This window comes from Neoarius graeffei, chromosome 3 (genome assembly GCF_027579695.1).
Source record: "Neoarius graeffei isolate fNeoGra1 chromosome 3, fNeoGra1.pri, whole genome shotgun sequence".
Taxonomy (NCBI): domain Eukaryota; kingdom Metazoa; phylum Chordata; class Actinopteri; order Siluriformes; family Ariidae; genus Neoarius; species Neoarius graeffei.
In genome coordinates this window covers 118,615,830-118,642,115 of record NC_083571.1, presented here as the reverse complement: position 1 = coordinate 118,642,115, position 26,286 = coordinate 118,615,830, and the positions used below count along the sequence as shown (strand labels likewise).

At 44.2% G+C, this 26,286-nt stretch overlaps 1 protein-coding gene across 1 annotated transcript in view; it reads left to right on the top strand.

The window, feature by feature from the left end:
- The window catches only part of LOC132882657 (CNK3/IPCEF1 fusion protein-like), a 137,301-nt gene that overhangs the window by 69,799 nt on the left and 41,216 nt on the right, over nucleotides 1-26,286 (top strand). The window contains exons 13-15 of the mRNA XM_060915740.1: nucleotides 9,979-10,266; nucleotides 15,137-16,198; nucleotides 16,664-16,954. Coding sequence (XP_060771723.1) covers nucleotides 9,979-10,266; nucleotides 15,137-16,198; nucleotides 16,664-16,954 — 1,641 coding nt within the window. The remainder of the gene's footprint in view (nucleotides 1-9,978; nucleotides 10,267-15,136; nucleotides 16,199-16,663; nucleotides 16,955-26,286) is intronic.

Here is a 26,286-nt window from a genome sequence, read left to right as displayed (position 1 = left end):
TCCCCACCCTCACTGTAAACAGTGTTGGCAGAGTACTGCTTCCCCCTCCTGAGGCGCCGGACGGTTTGCCAGAATTTCTTCGAGGCCGACCGATAGTCCTTCTCCATGGCCTCCCCGAACTCCTCCCAGGTCCGAGTTTTTGCCTCCGCAACTGCCCGAGCTGTGGCACGCCTGGCCTGCCGATACCCGTCAGCTGCCTCAGGAGTCCTGGAGGTCAACATGGCCCGATAGGACTCCTTCTTCAGCTTGACGGCATCCCTTACTTCTGGTGTCCACCACCGGGTTCGGGGATTGCCGCCACGACAGGCACCGGAGACCTTGCGGCCACAGCTCCGAACAGCTGCGTCCACAATGGAGGTAGAGAACATGGTCCACTCAGACTCAATGTCCCCCGCCTCCCTCGGAAGCTGGGAAAAGCTCTCCCGGAGGTGGGAGTTAAAGACCCCCCCGACAGATTGCTCGGCCAGACGTTCCCAGCAGACCCTCGCCATACGTTTGGGCCTGCCAGATCTGTCCAGCTTCCTCCTCCGCCAGCGGATCCAACTCACCACCAGGTGGTGATCAGTTGACAGCTCAGCCCCTCTCTTCACCCGAGTGTCCAAGACATAGGGCCGGAGATCAGATGAAACGACAACAAAGTCTATCATCGACCTCTGACCTAAGGTGTCCTGGTGCCACGTGCACTTATGGACACCCCTATGCTCGAACATGGTGTTCGTTATGGACAAACCGTGACTAGCACAGAAGTCCAATAACAAAACACCACTCGGGTTTAGATCGGGGAGGCCGTTCCTCCCAACCACACCCCTCCAGGTGTCACTGTCGTCGCCCACGTGAGCATTGAAGTCCCCCAGTAGCACAATGGAGTCCCCAGTCTGAGCACCTCTCAGTACCTCTCCCAGGGACTCCAAGAAGGCCGGATACTCTATACTGCTATTCGGCCCGTAGGCACAAACAACAGCAAGAGCCCTCTCCCCAATCCGAAGGCGCAGAGAGGCGACCCTCTCGTTCACTGGGGTAAACTCCAACACATGGCGGCTGAGCTGGGGAGCTATAAGCAAGCCCACACCAGCCCGCCGCCGCTCACCATGGGCGACTCCAGAGAAGTGGAGAGTCCAGCCCTTTTCGAGGAGCTGGGTTCCAGAGCCCAAGCTGTGCATGGAGGTGAGCCCGACTATCTCTAGCCGGTACCTCTCAACCTCCCGCACAAGCTCAGGCTTTTTCCCCCCAGCGAAGTGACATTCCATGTCCCAACAGCTAGCCGCTGTGTCCGGGGATTTTGTTTGTGTCAGAAAAAAATGGTTGGGAGTTACAGATCTTCCTCAAGGATCGAGCTCTAACTGTAATTAAAGCTCACAACCTTAATGGGTAACACACTCACCCAACAAGATCAGCTGTGGGCTCCTGCTCGCTTACGCATCCCCCGCTCTCGCTTATATCAGAACGCAAGCAATCGAAGGAACAGGACTCTTATTATGAATGCTGACTTCAACAAATAATGAACCCTGAAACAGGTAAGTAAAGAGCAGCGTCTCTCCCCAGGGATTTCAAACAGCATCCTGCTAAACTCTCATTCTGAAACAGCGTTTCGCTTCTTGAAATAGCATCAAATTCACTGTATAATCTCTTATAAAATTAACACAGATAGCATCATATTCAGACAATACAGCATCATATGTATACCATGATGCTTTCAGGCCCTGGGGAGAATATCTGTTGTGTCTCATTGTCTGAATACTTACATATGCGTATATACCATTTGTTGATTAACGTCATTTAGATAGAGACACGGGAATAAAATGTTCATCTGAACCCAGTGGTTCCAATGACAGAAATAGTCATTTACACAAAGAAATACCATCACATCCAAGAGAAAAAGTTGTCCATACTAATCTGCTAGTCCAAAAAAAAGGAAAATGTAAAGAAAAATGTTCCGAAAATTTTGTAAATCCATGCTATATGTTTCGTAAATACATTCAGTTGGTAAACAGGAAGTCGACGTGCAACAGACCTGAACGTACACACAGTTTAGAACCCCAAGCTGAAGCTCAGTACCAAGTGCCAAGTGGCTATGATTTGTGGTTGCTGAGAAAAAGGGTGTTTCAGACGGATGGAGATATGGATGGACGGACAGAAGTAAACCAGTATAAACAACACCCCCCGTTAAACTTACATAAAATGGAAAATTGTCTTTGGCACTGGCATGAAGGACAAAAAGACAAATAGATCGTACAAAACAATAGACATTAAGAACAATACATTACAATAAACGTATTAAAAAATAAGCAAATGGCAGAGTCAGTTCCAGTTTAGTCTAAAAAAGGAATATATACAGATCAGCAGCTACAATTATCGACACCTTAACGATCTTTTGGCCATTGCAAAAGTAGAAAAGACTTTCAATACGTAAATTGTGCATGAATAATTACTCAAACTTCCACTGGGAAAAAAACGAGTTGAATTCCAATTACTTAGCGTATCAGATCACGTGACACCTTTCCACAATTATCGACACCCAGATGATTATTTATAAAAAAAAAATAATAATTGGTATGTGGTATTAAGTTAACAAAACATAGTTTTTATTTAAAATTTGTTTTCCATAGACTTATATTTAGTAGAAAATATATTTTATATAAATATATGGATATCTATGTTTACGTAAATAAGGAAGTAATTCTAATGTTTGTAAAGAAATGAACTGATAATGTTTAACCTGCATCAGAAAATCTTTTTGTTCCACTTTCTACCCACTTTCTAAATATCTTCGTAGATCATATTTTGTTAATCATTCATTGTTGTTTATTAATTTCTAGTTTTGTAGTTTAACAATAAATGTCAACAGGGAATCGACATGGTAACCACATGAACATCCAGGTCAAAGGTCGCATGTCATTCCTCAAACCAAAATATAAAATGTCTACTGATATTGTAATATGTGGTAGATATTTACAATAAATTGCAAAATATATATATTTTCTGAATGGAATAGAAAAATCTGAATATTTCAAGCATGTAATTTTTTATACGCTCGGAATTTAATTCTGGTCTCATTCTATTTATTGCAATCGGATTCCAAATACTCTATAAACAAACATTCTGTTATGAATCAGAAAAAAAATTATTATAAATCACAGCACTTATTTTTTAAAGTACTTCATCTACTTCAACAATGTTACACAAAGATCGATCCATAACAGTTGTGAATGTCCTTAATTCCACAGGGTGTCAATAATGGTGGACACCGGTGAAAGTGATCACTATTATCTGTTAGGGTTTTGCTGGGATTCGAACCTGGTTCGTTGGTGTGATAATCCAGCAAACCCCCACTAGGCCACCAGGGGGATGACTCAAATGCAGAGGCGTGAGGCGGAAGTAGAAAAAGAATCAAATGGTTTATTTAAACTATATACACTATATACAGGGCAAAACAAAAGACAAAAAAAACCAAAGAGTAAATCCAAAAGAAAAGCAAAGTGCAAAAATTCAAAAGCTAAGAAGATCAAAAACACAGTACAAAGGAAACTGGAGATAAACATAACAGCACAAAGACTCCGTGACAAGAGGACTGAACTCAGGGGTATAAATAGACAAACTAATTAAGGACACAGGTGAAGATAATTAGGCAATTAACACAAACACAAAACACAGGAACAGTGGCGGCCTCTAGAGGCCAAAATAAACACGACATGAAAAGGAAATAACAGCGGCCTCTAGAGGCCAAAACAGTCCTAGTCCTAACAGGACCCCCCCCTCTAGGAGCGTCTCCTGACGTTCCCAGGGCGATCCGGATGGGCCGAATGGAAGTCCCGACATAGTTCTTTATCAAGGACATCCCGAGCAGGAACCCAGCAGCGCTCCTCAGGACCATAGCCCTCCCAGTCCACCAGATATTGCAACCCGCCGCGGACCCGGCGGGAGTCAAGCAGGCGATTCACAGTGAACACAGTCTGCCCCTGGAAGATGCGGGGGGGTGGGGGGTTCCTAGGGGCAGGGGCATACGTAGACGTCAGTACGGGCCGTAACAGGGAAACATGGAAAGTGGGGTTGATCCTCAGAGTCCGGGGCAACTGGAGCCGGTAGGAGACAGGGTTCACCCTGCGCACCACCTTGAAGGGGCCAATGTAGCGAGGAGCAAGCTTGCGGTTCTCCACCCGCAGTGGAAGGTCCTTAGTGGACAGCCAAACACGCTGCCCAGGGCGGAAAGCGTGTGCAGGTCTCCTATGGCGGTTGGCCTGAGTCTGGTTGGTTCTGGAGGTCTGTATGAGGGTCTTCCTGACCATGCTCCAGGTCTTGCGACACCGTCTCACATATTGGTTGACCGAGGGCACCCCCGCGTCCTCCTCCTGGTCCGGGAACAGAGGTGGCTGGAACCCAAATTGGCACTGGAATGGCGACAGCTTGGTGGCCGATGACTGCAGGGTGTTGTGGGCGTACTCCGCCCATGGCAGCCAGGTGCTCCACGATGTCGGGTTATCCATAGCCAGGCCTCGCAGGGTGGTTTCCAGGTCCTGGTTGAGCCTCTCCGTCTGACCATTGGACTGTGGGTGAAACCCAGAGGAGAGGCTGGCAGTGGCTCCGATGACCTTGCAGAACCCGTGCCACACTCGGGAGGAGAACTGGGGCCCTCGGTCTGAGACGATGTCCTGTGGAAGACCAAAGACTCGGAAGACATGATTAAACAAAAGTTTCGCAGTTTCAAGAGCAGAGGGGAGTTTGCACAGTGGTATGAAGCGGCAGGCCTTGGAGAATCTGTCAACTAAGACCAAAATGACCGTGTTACCTTGTGACTCAGGGAGACCCGTGATAAAGTCGACTGCCACGTGGGACCAGGGACGCCGGGGAATGGTCAGAGGATGCAGGAGACCCTGGGGACGCTGTCGTGGGTTCTTGGTTCTGGTGCAAACCTCACAGGACAGGACAAATGACCTTACTTCCTTCTCCATGTTAGGCCACCAGAAGCGTCTTTTCAGGAAGTCCAGGGTCCTCCGAGCTCCCGGGTGGGCGGTGAGAGGGGAAGAGTGACCCCACTGGAGAACCTTGGCCCGGGCTTGATGTGGGACGTACAAGAGGCCTGGTGGCCCCGTCCCAGGACCGGGGTCCTGGCGTTGGGCTCGTCGGACAGCCTCCTCAATACCCCAGCGGACAGGGGCCACAATCCGGGACACAGGGATAATAGGCCCGACTTCATTCTCCCTGTTAGTGGCAGAGAACAGTCTGGACAGTGCGTCAGGTTTGGTGTTCTTGGAGCCGGGGCGGTATGAGAGGGTGAAGTCAAACCGACTGAAAAACAGGGCCCACCTAGCCGGTCGAGGGTTCAGTCTCTTGGCTTGCTGGAGGTACTCCAGGTTCTTGTGGTCAGTCCAAACCAGGAATGGATGTTGTGCTCCCTCCAGCCAGTGCCTCCACTCCTCAAGGGCCAGTTTGACCGCTAGCAGTTCTCGATCCCCCACATCGTACCGGGACTCAGCAGGACTCAGGCGGTGGGAGAAGTAAGCGCAGGGGTGCAGCTTTCCTTCCGAACGTTGAGAGAGCACCACGCCGACACCACTGTCCGAGGCGTCCACCTCCACGATGAATGGTTGGGAGGTGTCCGGGAGAACCAGAATGGGTGCCGTGCAGAAGCGGTCCTTGAGGTCTTTGAACGCCTTTTCTGCCTGAGGAGACCAGCCATAAGATCCACCTGTCCCTTTGGTGAGGTCTGACATGGGTGCTGCCACAGAACTGAAGTTCCTGATGAACTTGCGGTAGAAGTTAGCGAATCCTAAGAACCGCTGAACCTCCTTAACGGACTTGGGAGTAGGCCAATCCCGGACGGCCAGGGTCTTGGCAGGGTCCATTTGGAGTTGGCCTGTCCGTACAATAAATCCCAGAAAGGAGACCTCGGGAACATGAAATTCGCATTTCTGGGCCTTGGCGAACAGATTGTTCTGTAGCAGCCTCTGGAGAACCTGGCGGACATGGTGGCGGTGCTCCTGCACGGTCTTGGAGAAGATAAGGATGTCGTCGAGGTAGACAAAAACGTATAGGTTAATCATGTCCCTTAAGACGTCATTGATTAGGGCCTGAAAAACAGCTGGTGCGTTGGTGAGTCCGAAGGGCATCACCTGGTATTCGTAGTGCCCAGACGGGGTGTTAAAGGCAGTCTTCCACTCGTCTCCCTGTCGGATACGGATGAGGTGGTATGCGTTCCGTAGGTCCAACTTGGTGAAGACGGTGGCGCCTTGGAGCAGGTCGAAAGCTGTGGACATCAGCGGAAGGGGATATCGGTTGCGCACAGTGATCTTATTCAGGCCCCTGTAATCAATACATGGTCGGAGCCCCCCATCCTTCTTGCCGACAAAGAAGAAGCCGGCTCCAGCAGGTGAAGTGGAGGGTCGAATAAACCCAGAGACCAGGGCATCTTTGAGGTATTCCTCCATGGCCTTGCGTTCTGGCTGAGAGAGTGAAAACAGTCTGCCACGAGGAGGGGTAGTCCCAGGGAGCAAGTCGATGGCACAGTCGTAGGCCCGGTGCGGAGGAAGAACGGCGGCCCTGCTCTTGCTGAATACCTCCTTGAGATCCCAGTACTCTGTGGGAACTTGAGATAACTCGGTGAGATCAGGGGGCTCGGCAGGAGACACAGGAGAGCTAGAGAGCAGACAAGAGGCATGGCATGCAGGGCCCCATTCCACAACCTGGCTTGTTACCCAGTCTATGCGAGGGTTGTGGCGAGTAAGCCAAGGAAGGCCTAGAATAACTGGGAACTCAGGTGAAGGAATCAGGTGCAGGGATATTTCTTCCTTGTGACCTTGAGACTGGAGGAAAACTGGAGAAGTAACTTGGGTGACTCTTCCATCACCTAACGCTTGGCCATCGAGGGCAGACACAGACAGTGGGACTTCAAGAGGTGCAGTCGGAATATTGATGCTTTGGGCGAAGTGAATATCCATAAAGTTCCCAGCCGCCCCTGAGTCTATCAAAGCTTGACAAGAGTGGACAGACTCACCCCAGGAGATGGAGACCGGGATGTAGATTCCTTGGCCAGGGAGTCCGGGAGAGAGGGTAGGCCCCGTCACAACCCTCCCTCGGCTGGACGGGGCGGTCCTTTTCCCAAGAGTTCGGGACATGATGCTCGGAAGTGACCAGGATTGCCACAGTAGATGCAGCACTTGTCTCTCCTTCTGCGCTCCCTCTCAGATGCGGAGAGGCGAGTACGACCCACTTGCATGGGTTCTGGACAGTCACTGAAGGAGGTAGACGGTCTCCAGGTAGAGGTAGGGAGGCTGGGGGGGCTCAAGGCTTGGTGGCGTTCTCTCATCCTGTTGTCCAGACGAATAGCATGTGAGATGAGGGTTTCGAGGTCACTTGGGCATCCAATAGAGGCCAGACCGTCCTTGATGGGGTCAGACAGACCATGGTGGAAGGCTGACACCAGGGCAGTCTCGTTCCATCCACTTACTGCTGCGAGTGTTCGGAACGAGATGGCATAATCTGCGACGCTTCCTCCTTGCTGGATGGACATGAGCTTTCGGGCTGCGTCGGTACTGATGTCTGCCTGATCGAAGACCCGAAGCATCTCTTCAGAAAACAGCTGGAAATCAAAGCACTCAGGTCCCTGTCTTTGCCAGATAGCAGTAGCCCAGGCTCGCGCCTTACCAGCTAATAAGGTGATCACAAAGGCAATCTTGCGGCGATCCGTAGTGTAGGTGGTAGGCTGAAGCTCAAAGGTGAGTTGACACTGGGTAAGGAACTCTCGGCACTCACTGTGCTTGCAGTCATACCTCTGTGGTGCAGGAAGGCTGGGTTCGCGAGGTGAAGAAGGGAGCATTGCAGGAGGCACTGGAGCAGGAGTGGGAGCAGGAACTGGATCAGGAGCAGGAGATGCAGGCAGAGATGTCAGCTGTGCCAGGGTTTTCCCAATTTGCTGAAGCAGTTCCTCGTGGCGAGCGAGGGCCTCACGTTGGCTGGTGAGCGTACGTCCATGAGCGTCCATGGTCGCTCCGAAGCGTGTCAAAGCTGCCATAATTCCCTGAAGGTTGGCCGGGTAGACAGTTGAAGCAGCCTCTGCTGAGTCGGTCATGACGGAGTCTTTCTGTTAGGGTTTTGCTGGGATTCGAACCTGGTTCGTTGGTGTGATAATCCAGCAAACCCCCACTAGGCCACCAGGGGGATGACTCAAATGCAGAGGCGTGAGGCGGAAGTAGAAAAAGAATCAAATGGTTTATTTAAACTATATACACTATATACAGGGCAAAACAAAAGACAAAAAAAACCAAAGAGTAAATCCAAAAGAAAAGCAAAGTGCAAAAATTCAAAAGCTAAGAAGATCAAAAACACAGTACAAAGGAAACTGGAGATAAACATAACAGCACAAAGACTCCGTGACAAGAGGACTGAACTCAGGGGTATAAATAGACAAACTAATTAAGGACACAGGTGAAGATAATTAGGCAATTAACACAAACACAAAACACAGGAACAGTGGCGGCCTCTAGAGGCCAAAATAAACACGACATGAAAAGGAAATAACAGCGGCCTCTAGAGGCCAAAACAGTCCTAGTCCTAACATTATCGACACCTTACGTGATTCTCAAACGCGCGTTTGGATACAAAATGGCAGCTGTCAAATGAAAGAATAAGAAACAAAGTAGGTTTCGACGAGGAGATCATGAAATATCAGTGAATTTGATCAGTAAAAACATGTCCATGATCTTTCCACCACGCTCACCTGTGATGATAACGTTCGGGTTTTCCGAAAAATTAATGATCGTGCTAAAAAAATTCCATCTCACGTAACAAGCTGTGTCATTAGACAACAAGATCAAAGGGCGAGGGGGGGGGGTCTTCCGCTTGATTAATTAACCAATAATAACTGTTGTAAATGAAACTCACCTTTGTAAAAAAAAATGTATTGGTAAATCTGAAAAGGTGTCGATAATTATGGACTGTCGATAATTGCAGCTGACGCTATATATACATACTGTATATATATCAAACAGGAATAAAAGAGATAAAATTAAAGGTGAGTGTGTGCTGAGTGAGCAGATCCTGCGTGACTTGCCGTATCTGAGCCATCCCTGACTGAGAATGGCCACAGCTGATGGGATAAAAGACTTTTTGTAGCCGTTCTTCTTGGTCACTGGAACCGTAAGTGTGCGGCCTGATGGCAGCAGCTGAAACACATAGTGGAGAGGATGGGTGGGATCCTGGTAGATCTGGATTGCCTTTTTAGTTAACACCCAGGAATAGAAGTCCTGGAGTTGAAGTTGTTTATGTCCAGTGATCTTGCTGGCCTGGTTGACGATTTGTTCGTACAGAAAACTTTATTATTAGATTTAGATATGGTCTACCATTCAAGTCCCTGTATAAGTTGCTATTGAAATTAATGAATGTTAGAATAAGCATATTCATATAAACCTTACGACTTGGCATACTGCTGTCAGAGCTGCTGTTACAGAAGATTTACCAACATCTTCAGTGCTGCGACATAATTAACAGTTATTCTGCGAAATCGAGTCGTACATGAGCTGATAGCTACAATCGATGTACGATGAGATTGGGTGGAATAACTGTTTTATTCTATCCACATTCACTGGATTTTGAGAAACGGAGCATTTTTATTGTTATTTTTTGCAAATTTGATAAATAAAAAGGTACAAAACATCCGACAAAATCATTTCCGCTTAGAATGTAAACAAACCAGCGAAATGACAGGAGCAATTTGTGAAAAATGCGATAATAATAATTCTTCGAGTAGGGTTTTTATTTCATCCTCGGTTGGTTCAGCAACACGCGCCGCCATTTTGTTTTTCTCTACTCACAGTATATGAGCTGATATCCTAGTAGTAGAGTAGCCAACCAGAGCACGCGATTGCTCATATCCAGTGACTGTGGATAGAATAATAAATGTTGTACAGTATCACTCGACTGTATCATCCTACTTGATAGTGGACTTCATGTCTAATAGTCTCATTATCTCTGTTATTTCTGTCTCAGGTGAAAACGTGCTGCGCATGTACATGAGTAATGAGCAAATTCCCCCGATCGCTGAAGAAGTCCCGAGTTTTCCTGTGCCATACCGGCCGGCTAGTGAGAAGCAGCTCCTACGTGGAGTCGACCACATCCGCGGCAGTCAGTGCTTCATTAATGCCGAGCTGCACAGCAGCGCCACCGTGCTGTACCGAGATACCACACGCCGCAAGAACCGGACCACACGCTCCTCCAAGAGGTCCTCGGAGCCTTCGCCTCTCAGCGCCTGGTTCGCTCGACTGAAGCTCTTCACACACTGATGAACACTGACTGTGTGGAGTGTGTCTCTATTGTGTCTCATGACTTCGTTCATCTACACTCAGTATTATTATTTCATGATAATGGATTGCTATATTTTATATTTATGGTTGAGTTTTAAAGGAACAGTTTTGGGAAGAAAAAACAAATTTACATAATGTTTACCCAAAACTAAGAGATGTGAATCAGCCATGTGTGGATGAATGATTCAGAACAATTTGCAGCATTTACAGATTTCTTTCACTGATCCTTAGTAACTGCCTGGTCAGTTTAAAAGAGGCTACTGGTTTGTTTATATTTTGAGATATAGAACCAACTAAATTCATTAGAAAAACTGTAGACAGGTGCAAACCAAATACATAAATGTGGAAATGTGATTAAAAAAAAAAGTCTGATACACAGATACAGATAGTTGCAGTGTTACACCCCTCCAGCCAAGATATGTTTGGTACCTGACTTTTTGCCTGTTGGTCTCGCCTCACCTAAATGTTATTTAACAGTTACTCACTGAACCTGAGGAGGATAATTGTTTTCGTATAAATACACCGGTGATTATGAAAAAAAAGTTTAAATAATTCATTTCAAACTTCAAAAAACGTAAAAAGTGTGCAGACTTGTGTCACTGATCTACACTGAGTCACATAAAATACTTTGTTTTGAAATCGATAAAATACAGTGGTGCTTGAAAGTTTGTGAACCCTTTATAATTTTCTATATTTCTGCATAAATATGACCTAAAACATCAGCTTTTCACACAAGTCCTAAAAGTAGATAAAGAGAACCCAGTTAAACAAATGAGACAAAAATATTATACTTGGTCATTTATTTATTGAGGAAAATGATCCAATATTACATATCTGTGAGTGGCAAAAGTATGTGAACCTCTAGGATTAGCAGTTAATTTGAAGGTGAAATTAGAGTCAGGTGTTTTCAATCAATGGGATGACAATCAGGTGTGAGTGGGCACCCTGTTTTATTTAAAGAACAGGGATCTATCAAAGTCTGATCTTCACAACACATGTTTGTGGAAGTGTATCATGGCACGAACAAAGGAGATTTCTGAGAACCTCAGAAAAAGCGTTGTTGATGCTCATCAGGCTGGAAAAAGGTTACAAAACCATCTCTAAAGAGTTTGGACTCCACCCATCCACAGTCAGACAGATTGTGTACAAATGGAGGAAATTCAAGACCATTGTTACCCTCCCCAGGAGTGGTCAACCAACAAAGGTCACTCCAAGAGCAAGGCATGTAATAGTCAGTGAGGTCACAAAGGACCCCAGGGTAACTTCTAAGCAACTGAAGGCCTCTCTCACACTGGCAAATGTTAATGTTCATGAGTCCACCATCAGGAGAACACTGAACAACAATGGTGTGCATGGCAGGGTTGCAAGGAGAAAGCCACTGCTCTCCAAAAAGAAGATTGCTGCTCGTCTGCAGTTTGCTAAAGATCACATGGACAAGCCAGAAGGCTATTGGAAAAATGTTTTGTGGATGGATGAGACCAAAATAGAACTTTTTGGTTTAAATGAGAAGCGTTATGTTTGGAGAAAGGAAAACACTGCATTCCAGCATAAGAACCTTATCCCATCTGTGAAACATGGTGGTGGTAGTATCATGGTTTGGGCCTGTTTTGCTGCATCTGGGCCAGGACGGCTTGCCATCATTGATGAAACAATGAATTCTGAATTATACCAGCGAATTCTAAAGGAAAATGTCAGGACATCTGTCCATGAACTGAATCTCAAGAGAAGGTGGGTCATGCAGCAAGACAACGACCCTAAGCACACAAGTCGTTCTACCAAAGAATGGTTAAAGAAGAATAAAGTGAATGTTTTGGAATGGCCAAGTCAAAGTCCTGACCTTAATCCAATGGAAATGTTGTGGAAGGACCTGAAGCAAGCAGTTCATGTGAGGAAACCCACCAACATCCCAGAGTTGAAGCTGTTCTGTACGGAGGAACGGGCTAAAATTCCTCCAAGCCAGTGTGCAGGACTGATCAACAGTTACCGCAAACATTTAGTTGCAGTTATTGCTGCACAAGGGGGTCACACCAGATACTGAAAGCAAAGGTTCACATACTTTTGCCACTCACAGATATGTAATATTGGATCATTTTCCTCAATAAATAAATGACCAAGTATAATATTTTTGTCTCATTTGTTTAACTGGGTTCTCTTTATCTACTTTTAGGACTTGTGTGAAAATTTGATGATGTTTTAGGTCATATTTATGCAGAAATATAGAAAATTCCAAAGGGTTCACAAACTTTCAAGCACCACTGTAAATCCCAATCCTACCTTACCTTTGAACAGTTTTAGACCAAACTTCGGAGCATCTTTAGTGCTTTTAGGAACAGCATTTTCTTTCATCATTTGTAATTCTTCCTCACTTACAGCGAGTAAGCGATTGGAGCCATTTTGCCGAGTTTCTTGAGGTGATTATCAAGAAATAGTCCAAATTCCTCGACCAATCAGTGCGTGTGATACTCTATAATCACCACCATATTTATACTAAATATAAATGTAGTGCATGTTTTGATTCCATTACCTGCTTAATGCGCAATTTAAAATTGCAAACTAAAAAAAAAAATGTTGTCAAGCAAAACAAATCTCTCCTGGCAGCACTTATTTTATATATATGTTATCTAAAATATTTATTTATATTATATATGTTGACAATGTTAATATTTCTCAATCATCAGCTGTCAGGTTATAGTCCTATGAAAATCCATGACCTTGAGTTTGACATTTCAAGGTAAAAGGTCATGTGCCATATGAAAGCCCATATATGACTTTCTGTATGTCAGCAATATTAAGTATCTATCTATCTTGAACCATTTCCCATTTATGAGCCTCTGAAAACCCGTGACCTTGAGTTTGACCTTTCAAGGTCAAAGGTCATGGTGTCAAATGAAAGCCTATATATGACTTCCTATATGTTGATAAGGATAAACATCTCTCTATCTCTAACCGTTTTTGAGTTATAATGGAAAATATGCTAATTTTAGCAATGACCTTGACCCCCCTAACATTTGACCCCCAACTGCTAAGAAAACTATGAGAGATACCCCATCATGTAGCATATCAGTGCAAGCAGAATTGAAAGATGAACATTTTGGAATTCATTTGAAGTAAATATGATGAATATGAAGGAAGATATCGTGAAAAAAAAAAAACCACGATTTTGACCTTTTGGGTGACCTTGACCGGATGACCTTCAAAATGTTGGAGGTTCTATTTGAAACCAATGCTCATTTGTCCTGAACGATTCATGAAGATTGGTCCAGCCGTTTTCCCATAATGTTGCTAACAAAAAAAGAAACAAAGAAGCCCCACCGAAAACAATACCTCGCCCCCTGGTGGACTCTGTGCCGGGTGACGTAATGAGTAAAGGAAATGTGAATTTTGAAAAAACAAACAAACAAACAAACAAACAAACAAACAAACAAACAAAAAAACTCAAATATTACAAAAAATATTTTAATCTTGAATAAAGTGGGTTTTTTAGATGATTCAATCAAGCAATATTTCACAAAATTGAAATAGAAACAATTGTTGCATTTAAGTCCCAAAACCTGGCATGAAAAGCAAATGGAAACTGTTGCGAGAGGAGAAAACCCAGTGTAACGGCCAAAGTAGAATTCATATAGATGTGAATTACAATTTATGTTACATGGTATATATAATTTCATTTGAGTGTGTAATTTCATATAAGTAGTTTATTTCATGATTAAGATGATGAATAATATGTGGCAAGGTTAAAAGAATCAGAATTCGTATGTGAAGAATTAGAACAAGAATTAGAACTGTCTTACACTTCTCAAGAATTAGAATTAGAAGTCATTCAGCTATATAAGAATGGTCTCGCGCTTCTCAGGGTAGATCTCGAGAAGCCGTGGAAGCGAACAGTTTTTCTTACCTGACACTCTGACACTCTGACACTCTGACTCTCTGATATTGACTCACCGACTCTCTGTATCTTAGAACCTTTGTAATAGTTAAACGAGGATTAAAGTTCAACTTTCAAGACGTTTCAAGTGGATTTATTGCAAGGCACAGAGACACTGAGAGTGGAAACAGTTACTTTGGGACAGAGACTTCGTCAGCGTAAGCTATAGCACTTTTCTCAAGGTCTCACTACGAACGAGCCTCTACATTAGTAAGAAAAACTCGCTTGACATCGGATTACAAAACGCTGGAGAGGTTCGCTGAAACTGGAAAGAAGATTCATCGAGGGATTTACCGAGGGACTTCTGAACTTTCGCGATCGCGCGCTACACTCGTGGCTGGTGATTGACAAGTGGACGTGGCTGCAACGTGACTGTCGCAAGTGGAATCGGAACGAAAAACCGGACCGACGTTCAAAGCAACCATGACGGATGAAGAAGAAAAGACGGTAAGCCTTCCGAGGGAAAAACGTCAGCGTAAACCAACACCACGGTCATTGGAAAATAGTCTGCAGACAAGAATTGACTCCAGAAGAGCAAAGCTAAAGAAACTGACTGAGAAAAAAAATGAATTGCGTGAGTTAATGTATGATGATGCAAACGTGGAAAAAATAACAAAGGAATTGTTAACCGAGTATGAAGAGCTGATAGAAGAATTCAGTAAGATAAATGCTGATGTCAAAGACCTGTACAGTCAACTTGGATACGTAGAAAATATGAATACAGATCAAAGTAAGTGGTTTCAGCCAAGATATGATAAGCAGTGCAATTTTGTGCAAGAGGTTAGATCATGGATACAGGATGCAACGCATCGCATAGAAGAGTCTGAAAGAGTGAACAATGAGGTAAATCCTGAAGATAGCATTTCAGTTACATCCAGAAAGAGTAAAAAGACCAAGTCTGTCTCTTCTGCTTCTGTAGCATCATCGGTTCGCTCTGAGCGCGTAAAAGTTGAAATGGAGAAAGCCGCTTTGTTAACCGAGACAGCTGTGTTGAAACAGAAAAGGGCTTTGGAAAAGCAGGAGCTACGGCTCAAAGCTGAAAAGGAAGAACAGGAGCTACAGCTCAAAGCTGAAAAGGAAGAGTTGGAGTTACAAGCAAAGCTCGCTGCATCGAATGCAAGATTAGCTGTGTTAAGAAAATATGGAGGCTCAGATGTGTCAAGCGGCTCTAAAGGCAGTAGGGTGGATTCACTGAGGGCTACTCGGAAACAACATGTCAGCTGCAATAGGAGCAGTGGGGCTAGTAATGTATCTCAGCATAGCCATAGTAGTGGAATAGCTGCCGATGCAACGCCTGTTGTGCGACAAGAGCCTGTTACTTCAAAGGGCAATTCTGCAAACACAGACAACCTGGCTTCTGTCATGCAACGCCAAAATGAGATAACTGAGAGTCTAATAAAGCAACAAAAGCTATCTACATTGCCTTCGCCGAATATTCCAGTTTTTAAAGGAGATCCAATGGAATACCATCTATTCATGAGAGCTTTCGAGCATCGCATAGAAAGCAAGACTGAAAACAGCAAAGATCGGCTTTATTATTTGGAACAGCACACATGTGGTCAGCCTAATGACTTAGTGCGCAGCTGTCTTCATATGGATCCTGAACGGGGCTACCCTCAAGCCAAGAAATTATTAAAGGAGCGCTTTGGTGACAAATATAAGATCTCGATGGCATACCTGGACAAGGCTTTAAATTGGCCTACTATCAAGTCGGACGACGCTAAGGCACTTGAAGCATATGCTCTGTTTCTGATCAACTGTAACAATGCAATGTCGGATCTAGAGTACTTGGATGAGATGGAGAATGCTGCTAACATGCGCACAGTCATCTCCAAGCTCCCATACAGGCTGAGGGAGAAATTCAGGAGTGTCGCCATTGACATTCAGAAGAAAGATCGGCGAACAAAGTTCCAAGACGTGGTGTCATTTGTAACCAAACAGGCTGAAATGGCAGCACACCCTGTGTTTGGTGAAATCTCAGGTCAAACAAAGCGCCAACCTGAAAAACCAGCTGGCAAGAAAACCATCATAACGCTAGCCACTGAAGCTAAAGAGCAGAGGGTAGTGAAAGATGTTGCTGGTGCCGAGAACAAGAAAGCTAAAGAGAAGAAACCAAACATGAACATGGCTTTCGTGAAACCATGCATCTTCTGTCAGGGAGAGCATACCATGGAACAGTGCAAGAAACTTCAAAAAAAGCTGCACAAAGAAAAATTGGAATTCCTTAAAAGTAAAGGACTCTGCTTCAGCTGTCTTATAGGAGGACACATGAGCAGTGCCTGTGAAGAAAAGAAGAGCTGTGAGATGTGTTCAGCTAAACACCCTACACTGTTACACATAAAGCAGAAACCTAAAGACATAACAAAAGAAGACACTTCAAGGGAGGAACCAAAAAAGGAGTCTTTACAGGAAGAACAAACTGTGGTCAGTGGATTCGTGGATGCAGGGGAAACTTGCTCTCAGATGGGGGCCGGGGGTGCAGGAACCGTCCTCGCCATTGTTCCAGTGAGAGTGAAGGCAAAGAAAGGCAACAAGGTGCTGACCTGTTATGCGTTCCTGGATCCAGGGAGCAATGCCTCCTTTTGCACTAACAAGCTAGCCAACAACCTTAACCTGCAAGGAAAAAATGTGAACATCCTACTTACTACTATGGGAGACCAAAAGACCGTCTCGTGCAAGGTGTTGCCAGACCTAGAAGTCAGCAGTCTGGAGGGGGATGACTTTGTCGGGCTCACTGGTGTGTTTACACAAAGGGCCATACCTGCTAGTCAGGAGAATATCCCAACCCAAGAGGACGTGGATAGGTGGCCACACTTACGAGGTGTACGAATTCCATTGGTCAAGGCAGATATCGATCTTCTTATTGGGACTGATGTCGCAAAGGCTTTAGAGCCAAAAGAGGTAATCTGCAGCGTGAAAGATGGACCGTATGCAGTACGTACAGTCTTGGGATGGACAGTGAACGGGCCGCTGCGTGAGAACATCGGAAGCTGGTCAAAAGACGGATACCCACAGATCCAAATGAATCGGATATCGGTGGCTCGACTTGAAGAATTGTGGACCCAGCAATTCAAGTATGACTTTCCCGAGAATGCTCAAGGAGAGCAGCTTGAGATGTCAAAGGAAGATCAACTGTTTATGGACAGAGTCACCACATCCACAAAACTGGTTGACGGTCACTACTCTATCGGACTGCCATTGAAGAACAAAGATGTGAAAATGCCTAACAATAGAGCAATGACAGAGCAACGAGCGCTCAACATGAAAAAGAAGCTTCAGAGAAACCAGACGTTCCGAGAGGAATACGTCAGCTTCATGAACCAGGTCATAACCAAGGGATACGCCGTCAAGGTCCCAGACGAAGAGCTTTACAGGAGTGATGGAAAGGTGTGGTTTATTCCACATCATGCTGTCTACCACCCCAAGAAGCATAAACTTCGAGTGGTATTCGACTGCGGTGCTTCATATCAGGGAACCACACTTAACGAGCAACTACTGCAAGGGCCTGACATGACAAGCAGTCTGGTTGGAGTCTTAACACGATTTCGTCAGGAGCCAATCGCAGTTATGGCAGATGTGGAGGCCATGTTCCACCAGGTCAAGGTCCCATCTGAAGACGCAGACCTTCTCAGGTTTTTATGGTGGCCTGACGGGGATATCTCAAAGGAGCTGCAGGAGTACAGAATGGAGGTACACTTGTTCGGAGCCACCTCTTCACCCAGCTGTGCGAACTATGCGCTGAGAAGATGTGCCGAGGACAACAGGAGTACTTTTGATGCAGCAGCTGTGGAGACAGTGTTGAACAATTTTTACGTCGACGATTGTCTAAAATCAGTTAACTCAGAACAGGAAGCGATCAAGCTACTCCACGACTTGACGGCCATTTGTCAAACAGGAGGCTTTAGACTGACAAAATGGACGACCAACAGTCGAAACGTGTTGTTAACCATTCCGCTTGAGGACCGAGCAACAGAAGTCAAAGATCTTGATCTCGACCAGGACTCACTCACCATCAAGACAGCCTTGGGAGTACAATGGTGCATCCGGTCAGATCAGTTCAAGTTTCAGGTGAACATCGAGCAGAAGCCTCTCACCAGGAGAGGAATCCTGTCTACAATGAGCTCTGTCTATGATCCGCTAGGAATGTTGTTACCAGTCATACTACCTGCTAGAAACATCCTGCAAGAATTGTGTAGACTAAGAACAGCCTGGGACGACACTGTGCCAGAACACCTCGCACAACAATGGACCAAGTGGACCGAAGAACTCCAACAGCTCACTGATTTTGGAGTAACTCAATGCTTTAAGCCACCTGAATTTGGCAAAACTTCATCGATGAATCAGCCCCCAGAGGATCATGGCTAATGGGAAGAATCGTGAAGACTGTGGAAGACGAACATGGAGTCGTCCGCAAGGTTCGAGTCAAGACGAAGACAAACGAACTTGAGCGGCCGATCACCAAACTCTGCCTGCTTCAAGAAGCAGAATGAAAAGGACTGTTAAGTACATTCAATGTTGTAATTGTTTCTAGGATAGAAAGCAATTAGGGGCCGGGTATGTAACGGCCAAAGTAGAATTCATATAGATGTGAATTACAATTTATGTTACATGGTATATATAATTTCATTTGAGTGTGTAATTTCATATAAGTAGTTTATTTCATGATTAAGATGATGAATAATATGTGGCAAGGTTAAAAGAATCAGAATTCGTATGTGAAGAATTAGAACAAGAATTAGAACTGTCTTACACTTCTCAAGAATTAGAATTAGAAGTCATTCAGCTATATAAGAATGGTCTCGCGCTTCTCAGGGTAGATCTCGAGAAGCCGTGGAAGCGAACAGTTTTTCTTACCTGACACTCTGACACTCTGACACTCTGACTCTCTGATATTGACTCACCGACTCTCTGTATCTTAGAACCTTTGTAATAGTTAAACGAGGATTAAAGTTCAACTTTCAAGACGTTTCAAGTGGATTTATTGCAAGGCACAGAGACACTGAGAGTGGAAACAGTTACTTTGGGACAGAGACTTCGTCAGCGTAAGCTATAGCACTTTTCTCAAGGTCTCACTACGAACGAGCCTCTACACCCAGCGTTAATCACATTACCTCATTCAGTGGAAACACAGACCATTCACAGTCATGCTTTGTTTACTGTTTTTTAATCGCTTGTATTTTGTGCAAAACTGCACTGTTTTCACTACAAACTTTTCAACTTTTCACTACAAACTCAACTTCAGACTTTAACAGATGAAGAGTGAAGAGAGTGATACCATTCTGTACCAAAGAAAAGGTTATTCCAGTTTTCCAAGATGGTTGACACCAAGTGCACGACTGTGTTCAGCGACAGAGTCAGGTTTTATTTGTGTTTATAGCTCACAGGAAGTCACACTGTATTCTACACCACATAAACAGGTGTGTGGGTTTGATGCCATTGAAGAAGTGGATATTTACAGGAATGATTTTGAGGAGACAGACTAATATTTAACCGTTATTCCACAAAATCAAGTCGTACATGAGCTGATAGCTATAATCCATGTACAGCGAGACTGAGTGGAATAACTGTTTTATTCTATCCACATTCACTGGATTTTGACAAATAGAGCATTTTTGTTTTTATTCTTTGCAAATTCCGCTTAGAATGTAAACAAACCAGCGAAATGACAGGAGGAATTTGTGAAAAATGCGATAATAATTCTTGAAAAATAAAAACGACACGTTCTTACCATCAAATACTTTTATTCCATATTTTGTTGCTTTTTTTGTATTCTTTAGGGTTTTGTTTTCGATTAGAGTTTTTATTTCGTCCTTGGTTGGTTTAGTAACACGCTCTGCCATTTTGTTTTTCTCTACTCATGGTATATGAGCTGATAGTCTAGTAGTAGAGTAGCCAATCAGAGCATGCGATTGCTGATATCCAGTGAATGTGGACAGAATAACATTTGTTCGCTATCAGTTTTGTAACTCAATTGGAAAAACTTAAAAAATCTAAGCATGTCTTGGCTGAACTACAAAATGAGAAACACTGAGTGAATCAGACTTTTCCATGAAACGTTCCTTTAAGAGCTTCCCACCCTCCGATCTGCTGTATTTAATGACAGATGGACCTTGGTTTGTTTTAAAATATAATCAACATGCACAGGAGCCTCTTTTAGTTCGACTCTTTTGGTTTGGGAAAAGTATTTTTCATTGAGAAGCAGAATGAGCCAGGTCTTAAATTCAATTCATCTTACTCTGTGTAGGTGGAGTGTGTTGTTTTTAATTCATAAATTATTTTTTGTTTGTTTGTTTTTATTTACTGACAATGTTTTCTGTATTGGTTGTTGCTTCCCCAAAAATCCTATTTTATGTATTCTCATGTACCTCATTTCTAAAATGTCTCGCCACTGATTATGTACAATCAGCTATGGTGAGTGTACTCAGCATCAGAGAAGGTGTCTGGGTAGGGGTAACTCAATGTTTAAGACTCAGACGACTACTACTCAGGAGGTTGTGAGTTCAAATTCCAGCATTGCCAAGCTGCAACTGCTGGGCCCTTAAGCAAGGTCCTTCATCCTCAACTGCTCAGTTGTGGTATGAGGTAAAATGTAAGTCATGCTCTGGATAAGGTATCTAACAAATGCCTTTTGTGTAAATAGTTTTAATTATAGATTTTTAAATACATGGCTGCTGTACTGTTTCCTTTCGAAATGGCTCAGAGAAATGCAGTGGGTTTATCTCGAGCAATGGTAAATTAATTTTATTGTTAAAACAATAATGCAACTAAAACTGAAATCAATGTACACTAAATATGTAAATTAAACTAAAAGAGTCAGTGGGATTTGAACTCTGCTGCTTCATGATCCTCATAGCTGCAGTACAGAATTAAAAAGTAACCTCAGGCACCAAACATGTCTTAACTAATTGACTGTATTTGTGGTAAGTGAATGTTTGTGGATTTTCCCCCCCTGAACTATTGATTTATGTATTGAGGGCTTTGAACCAACACAACTAGTAACAGAAATTATACATAGCAGAAAACAGAAACGTTCAGCCAGTTCATACAAAGCATTCAGTACATGAATCATCAAAACTTAACTCTTAAAAAACAAAGACTTGACACTGTGTTCCTGTAAAGTTTGTCAAATGTCACAACACGTCACATCCATATCCTGGATCTGTAACAATTTAAACCATTTAATCTGAAGTTAAAAATGTGCTGCTGGTCTTCTATGCAAAAGGCCTAATACAGTAAACTACTGAGAAAACATGGTGCATTAGTTTACATGGCCATACAATTTAATAAAGATTAAAACGTAATATAAACTGGACTTGTGGTGTACTTTTCCACTTGTGACTCAGAAGCGACACCTGGTGTCTAAACAGATAAAGTGCATTATTATTTGTTTTTATAGCTCAGAGGCGACATCTAGTGTTTAATCAGGTGAATAGTTTCATCATTGAATACACACAGGCTGGGTGAACTGATTCAGTGCCAATAAACTACAGTATTTACAGTTCTTAAACTGAGCTTCATTACTTATTCATGTATATAAATATTCACGATAGAGTAAAGAGCCCTGTTTGCATTTGTATAAAAACAATATTATAAGTTTAAAAAATATTTTATAGGAGATCGGCGGCTACAATTATCGACACCTTAACGACCTTTTGGCCTTTGCAGAATTAGAAAAGACTTTCAATATGTAAATTGTGCATGAATAATTACTCAAACTTCCACTGGAAAAAAAATGAGTTGATTCCAGACTACTTAGCGTATCAGGTGACACCGTTCCATAATTATCGACACCTTTGTCCACAGTATATTTTTGTAGATCGCATTTTGTTCATCATTCGTTGTTGTTTATTAATTTCTAGTTTTGTAGTTTAACAATAATTCAAACAATGTTCTAATTTGTCATAATTAGATTCAGATTGGTGAAGCTCCAGTATTTTCAAACAAGTGATTTTTTTAAATTGAGATTTTAAATTTACATCTAAAAATATAAATGCCTGCTGATATTGTAATATCTCATCTCATCTCATTATCTCTAGCCGCTTTATCCTGTTCTACAGGGTCGCAGGTGAGCTGGAGCCTATCCCAGCTGACTACGGGCGAAAGGCGGGGTACACCCTGGACAAGTCGCCAGGTCATCACAGGGCTGACACATAGACACAGACAACCATTCACACTCACATTCACACCTACGCTCAATTTAGAGTCACCAGTTAACCTAACCTGCATGTCTTTGGACTGTGGGGGAAACCGGAGCACCCGGAGGAAACCCACGCGGACACGGGGAGAACATGCAAACTCCACACAGAAAGGCCCTCGCCGGCCACGGGGCTCGAACCCAGGACCTTCTTGCTGTGAGGCGACAGCGCTAACCACTACACCACCGTGCCGCCCGCAAAAAAAAATAATAATAAAAAAATTCTGAATGGAATAGAAAAATCTGAATATTTCAAGCATGTCATTTTTTATATGCTAGGAATTTAATTCTGGTCTAATTCTATTTTGTCAGTCCTGCGCTGTGGCACGTGCACCAAAAGGTGCGCCTCGGGCTGTGCGTGTGCCGAGTGAGCGCCAGCATGCGCGCCGTGAACAAGGCCTACCTGTTCTCAGTTAGTGAACTAAGTGTTGGGCTATCTAAGGACTGTGCTGATACTAAGGCGATGCGAAGTATTACGCCACGTTCAGTGTGCATTACCGAGCCTTGTTTCCCGTGTATGTGGTTCTCCTGGTTTCTCAACTCCTGTTTCTGGTTCTAGTTTTGCCTCCGACATCCTGTTTGTGCCTCGCCTGACCCTTTGCCTGTTTTCATGTTTATGACCTTGCCTGCTGATTTGGACTGTTTGCTTTGTGTGTGTGTTTCATGCCCTTTTTGTATAGATCACACTGTATTATAATAAATAATCTGCACTTACATCTGCCTCCCTCGCACAGCTGACATATTTATTGCAATCAGATTCCAAATACTCTATAAACGTTCCATTCTGTTATGAATCAGAAAAAAATTATTATAAATCACAGCACTTTTATTTTTTTAAAGTACTTCATCTACTTCAACAATGTTACACAAAGATCGATCCATAACAGTTGTAAAATGTCACTTAATCCCACAGGGTGTCGATAATAGTGGACACCAGTGAAAGTCATCACTATTATTGACCCCTCACGTGATTCTCAAACGTGCATTTAGATACAAAATGGTGACTGTCAAATGAAAGAGTAAGAAACAAAGTAGGTTTTGATGAGGAGATCATGAAATGTCGGTGAATTTGATCAATAAAAACATGTCCACGATCTTTCCACCATGCTCACCTGCGATGATAACGTCCAGGTTTTCCGAAAAATTACTGATCATGCTAAAAAAAAATTCCATTTCAGGTAATGAGCTGTCATCCGACGACAAGATCAAAGGGTGGGGGGGGGGGGGGGGGGTGTCTTCCAGTTGATTGATTAACCAATAATAACTGTTGTAACTGAAACTCACTTTTATAAAATTGTTTTTTATTGGTAAATCTGAAAAGGTGTCAATAATTATGGACTGTCAGTAATTGTAACTGCTGCTCTAGTTCAAAATATGACTGTTAGGTTACTTTTATGTTGCCTCTAAAAAATCTTAGTTTTAGATTATTTTCCTCAAACTGGCTGAGGAAGTCTATGTTGTCATTGCAAGATGGTGGGGGTTTGCTGGTTTGATTCCCTGGAGCAGCAGGAATGGCTGAAGTGCCCTTGAGCAAGGCACCAAACCCCCAACTGCTCCTCAGGCTGCTCTGGGTATGTTGTACATCACTCTGGATAAGAGCGTCTGCTAAACGTCTCGTCTCGTCTCGTCTTCTTCCGCTTTATCCGGGACCGGGTCGCGGAGGCAGCAGTCTAAGCATGGAAGCCCAAACTTCCCTCTCCCCAGACACCTCGGTCAGCTCCTCGGGAAGAATACCGAGGTGTTCCCAGGCCAGCCGAGAGACATAGTCCCTCCAGCATGTCCTGGGTCTTCCCCGGGGCCTCCTCCCGGGGGGACATGCCTGGAACACCTCCCCAGGGAGGCGTCCAGGAGGCATCTGAAAAAGATGCCCGAGCCACCTCAGCTGATTCCTCTCGATGTGGAGGAGCAGCGGCTCTACTCCGAGCTCCTCCCGAGTGACTGTGCTTCTCACCCTATCTCTAAGGGAGTGCCCAGCCACCCTGCGAAGGAAACTCATTTCGGCCGCTTGTATCCGCGATCTTGTTCTTTCGGTCATTACCCAAAGCTCATGACCATAGGTGAGAGTCAGAACATAGATCGATCGTTAAAATTGAGAGCTTCGCCTTTTGGCTCAGCTCCTTCACCACGACGGACCGGTAAAGCGACCGCATCACTGCGGAGGCTGCACCGATCCGCCTGTCGATCTCACGCTCCATCCTTCCCTCACTCGTGAACAAGATCCCGAGATACTTAAACTCCTCCACTTGAGGCAGGACTTCTCCACCAACCTGGAGAGGGCAAGCCACCCTTTTCCGGTCGAGAACCATGGCCTCGGACTTGGAGGTGCTGATTCTCATCCCAGCCGCTTCACACTGGACTGCAAACCGCCCCAGTGCATGCTGGAGGTCCCGGTTTGAAGAAGCCAACAGGACAACATCATCCGCAAAAAGCAGAGATGAAATCCTGTGGTTCCCAAACAGCATTCCTTCTGGCCCCTGGCTGCGCCTAGAAATTCTGTCCATAAAAATTATGAACAGAACCGGTGACAAAGGGCAGCCCTGCCGGAGTCCAACATGCACTGGGAACAGGTCTGACTTACTGCCGGCAATGTGAACCAGACTCCTGCTCCGTTCGTACAGGGACCGGACAGCCCTTAGCAAAGAGCCCCGAACCCCATACTCCCGAAGCACCCCCCACAGAATACCACGGGGGACACGGTCGAATGCCTTCTCCAGATCCACAAAGCACATGTGGACTGGTTGGGCAAACTCCCATGAACCCTCGAGCACCCTATGAAGGGTATAGAGCTGGTCCAGTGTTCCGTGACCAGGATGAAAACTGCATTGTTCCTCCTGGATCCGAGGTTTGACTATTGGTCGAATTCTCCTCTCCAGTACCCTAGAGTAAACTTTCCCCGGGAGGCTGAGAAGTGTGATTCCCCTATAATTGGAGCACACAAACGTTTGTAATGTAATGTAACTGCAGAACCCAGATGAAACTCATGTGAACAAGATGAGAATATGCAAAACTCCACACAGACAGTAGCCTTCAAGATACAGATTAGATGGAGCCAGTAGCAATTCATTGCCATACAAATGAAATTGAAGATGGATTGGTTTGAGTATTTCAGACACTGTTGATCTCCTGAGATTTTCATCAGTAACAATCTTTGGAATTTAAAAACAAAAAAGGCATCCAGTGAGCATCATTGCTGTAAGTGGAAACACTTTGTTGATGAGAGAGGTCAAAGAAGAATGTCCACTTGGTCCAGATCTTATAAAAATTTTCTTTCTCAACTTTGAGGGAAAAAGAAATCTTTTCCATAACATAGATCTCAAACAATTTCAATCCATTAGTCGATGGTGGGAGGTTCCACTTTTAACCATTTCCTAGTAACACATTTCTTACTAGCTGCCAACAGTGTAGTCAGCAGTTTTTTGTCTTTTATGTTCCATGTTTCAAACATTATATTGCCCAAGAACATCGTTTCACATTTTAATGGAATGTTCACATTAAATATATTTATAATATGTTTGTGGATCTCATGACAGTAGGATTTTATTGCTTGGCAATCCCAAAAGATATGGAAGTGGTTGGCTCCATTAAACCCACAGAGTCTCCAACAAGTGTCCCCGCTACCTTGATGACGTTTTTGAATGGGTGTGATGAAAAATTTTGTTATACTTTTCCAACATAACTCCCGCCATGTGTTTGACCCGGTTGAGATCCACTGTAGTTGACATATTTTCTCCCAGCTCTCCTGTGTAATCATTGTCCCTATTTCTGTTTCCCACTTCCTCTTTATGTATTCTGTATTCTCTTGTTTGGATAGTTGTATAGCATTATATAATTTGGAGATAATTTTGTTGCAAGATCTGGACTTAGTTAATGATAAG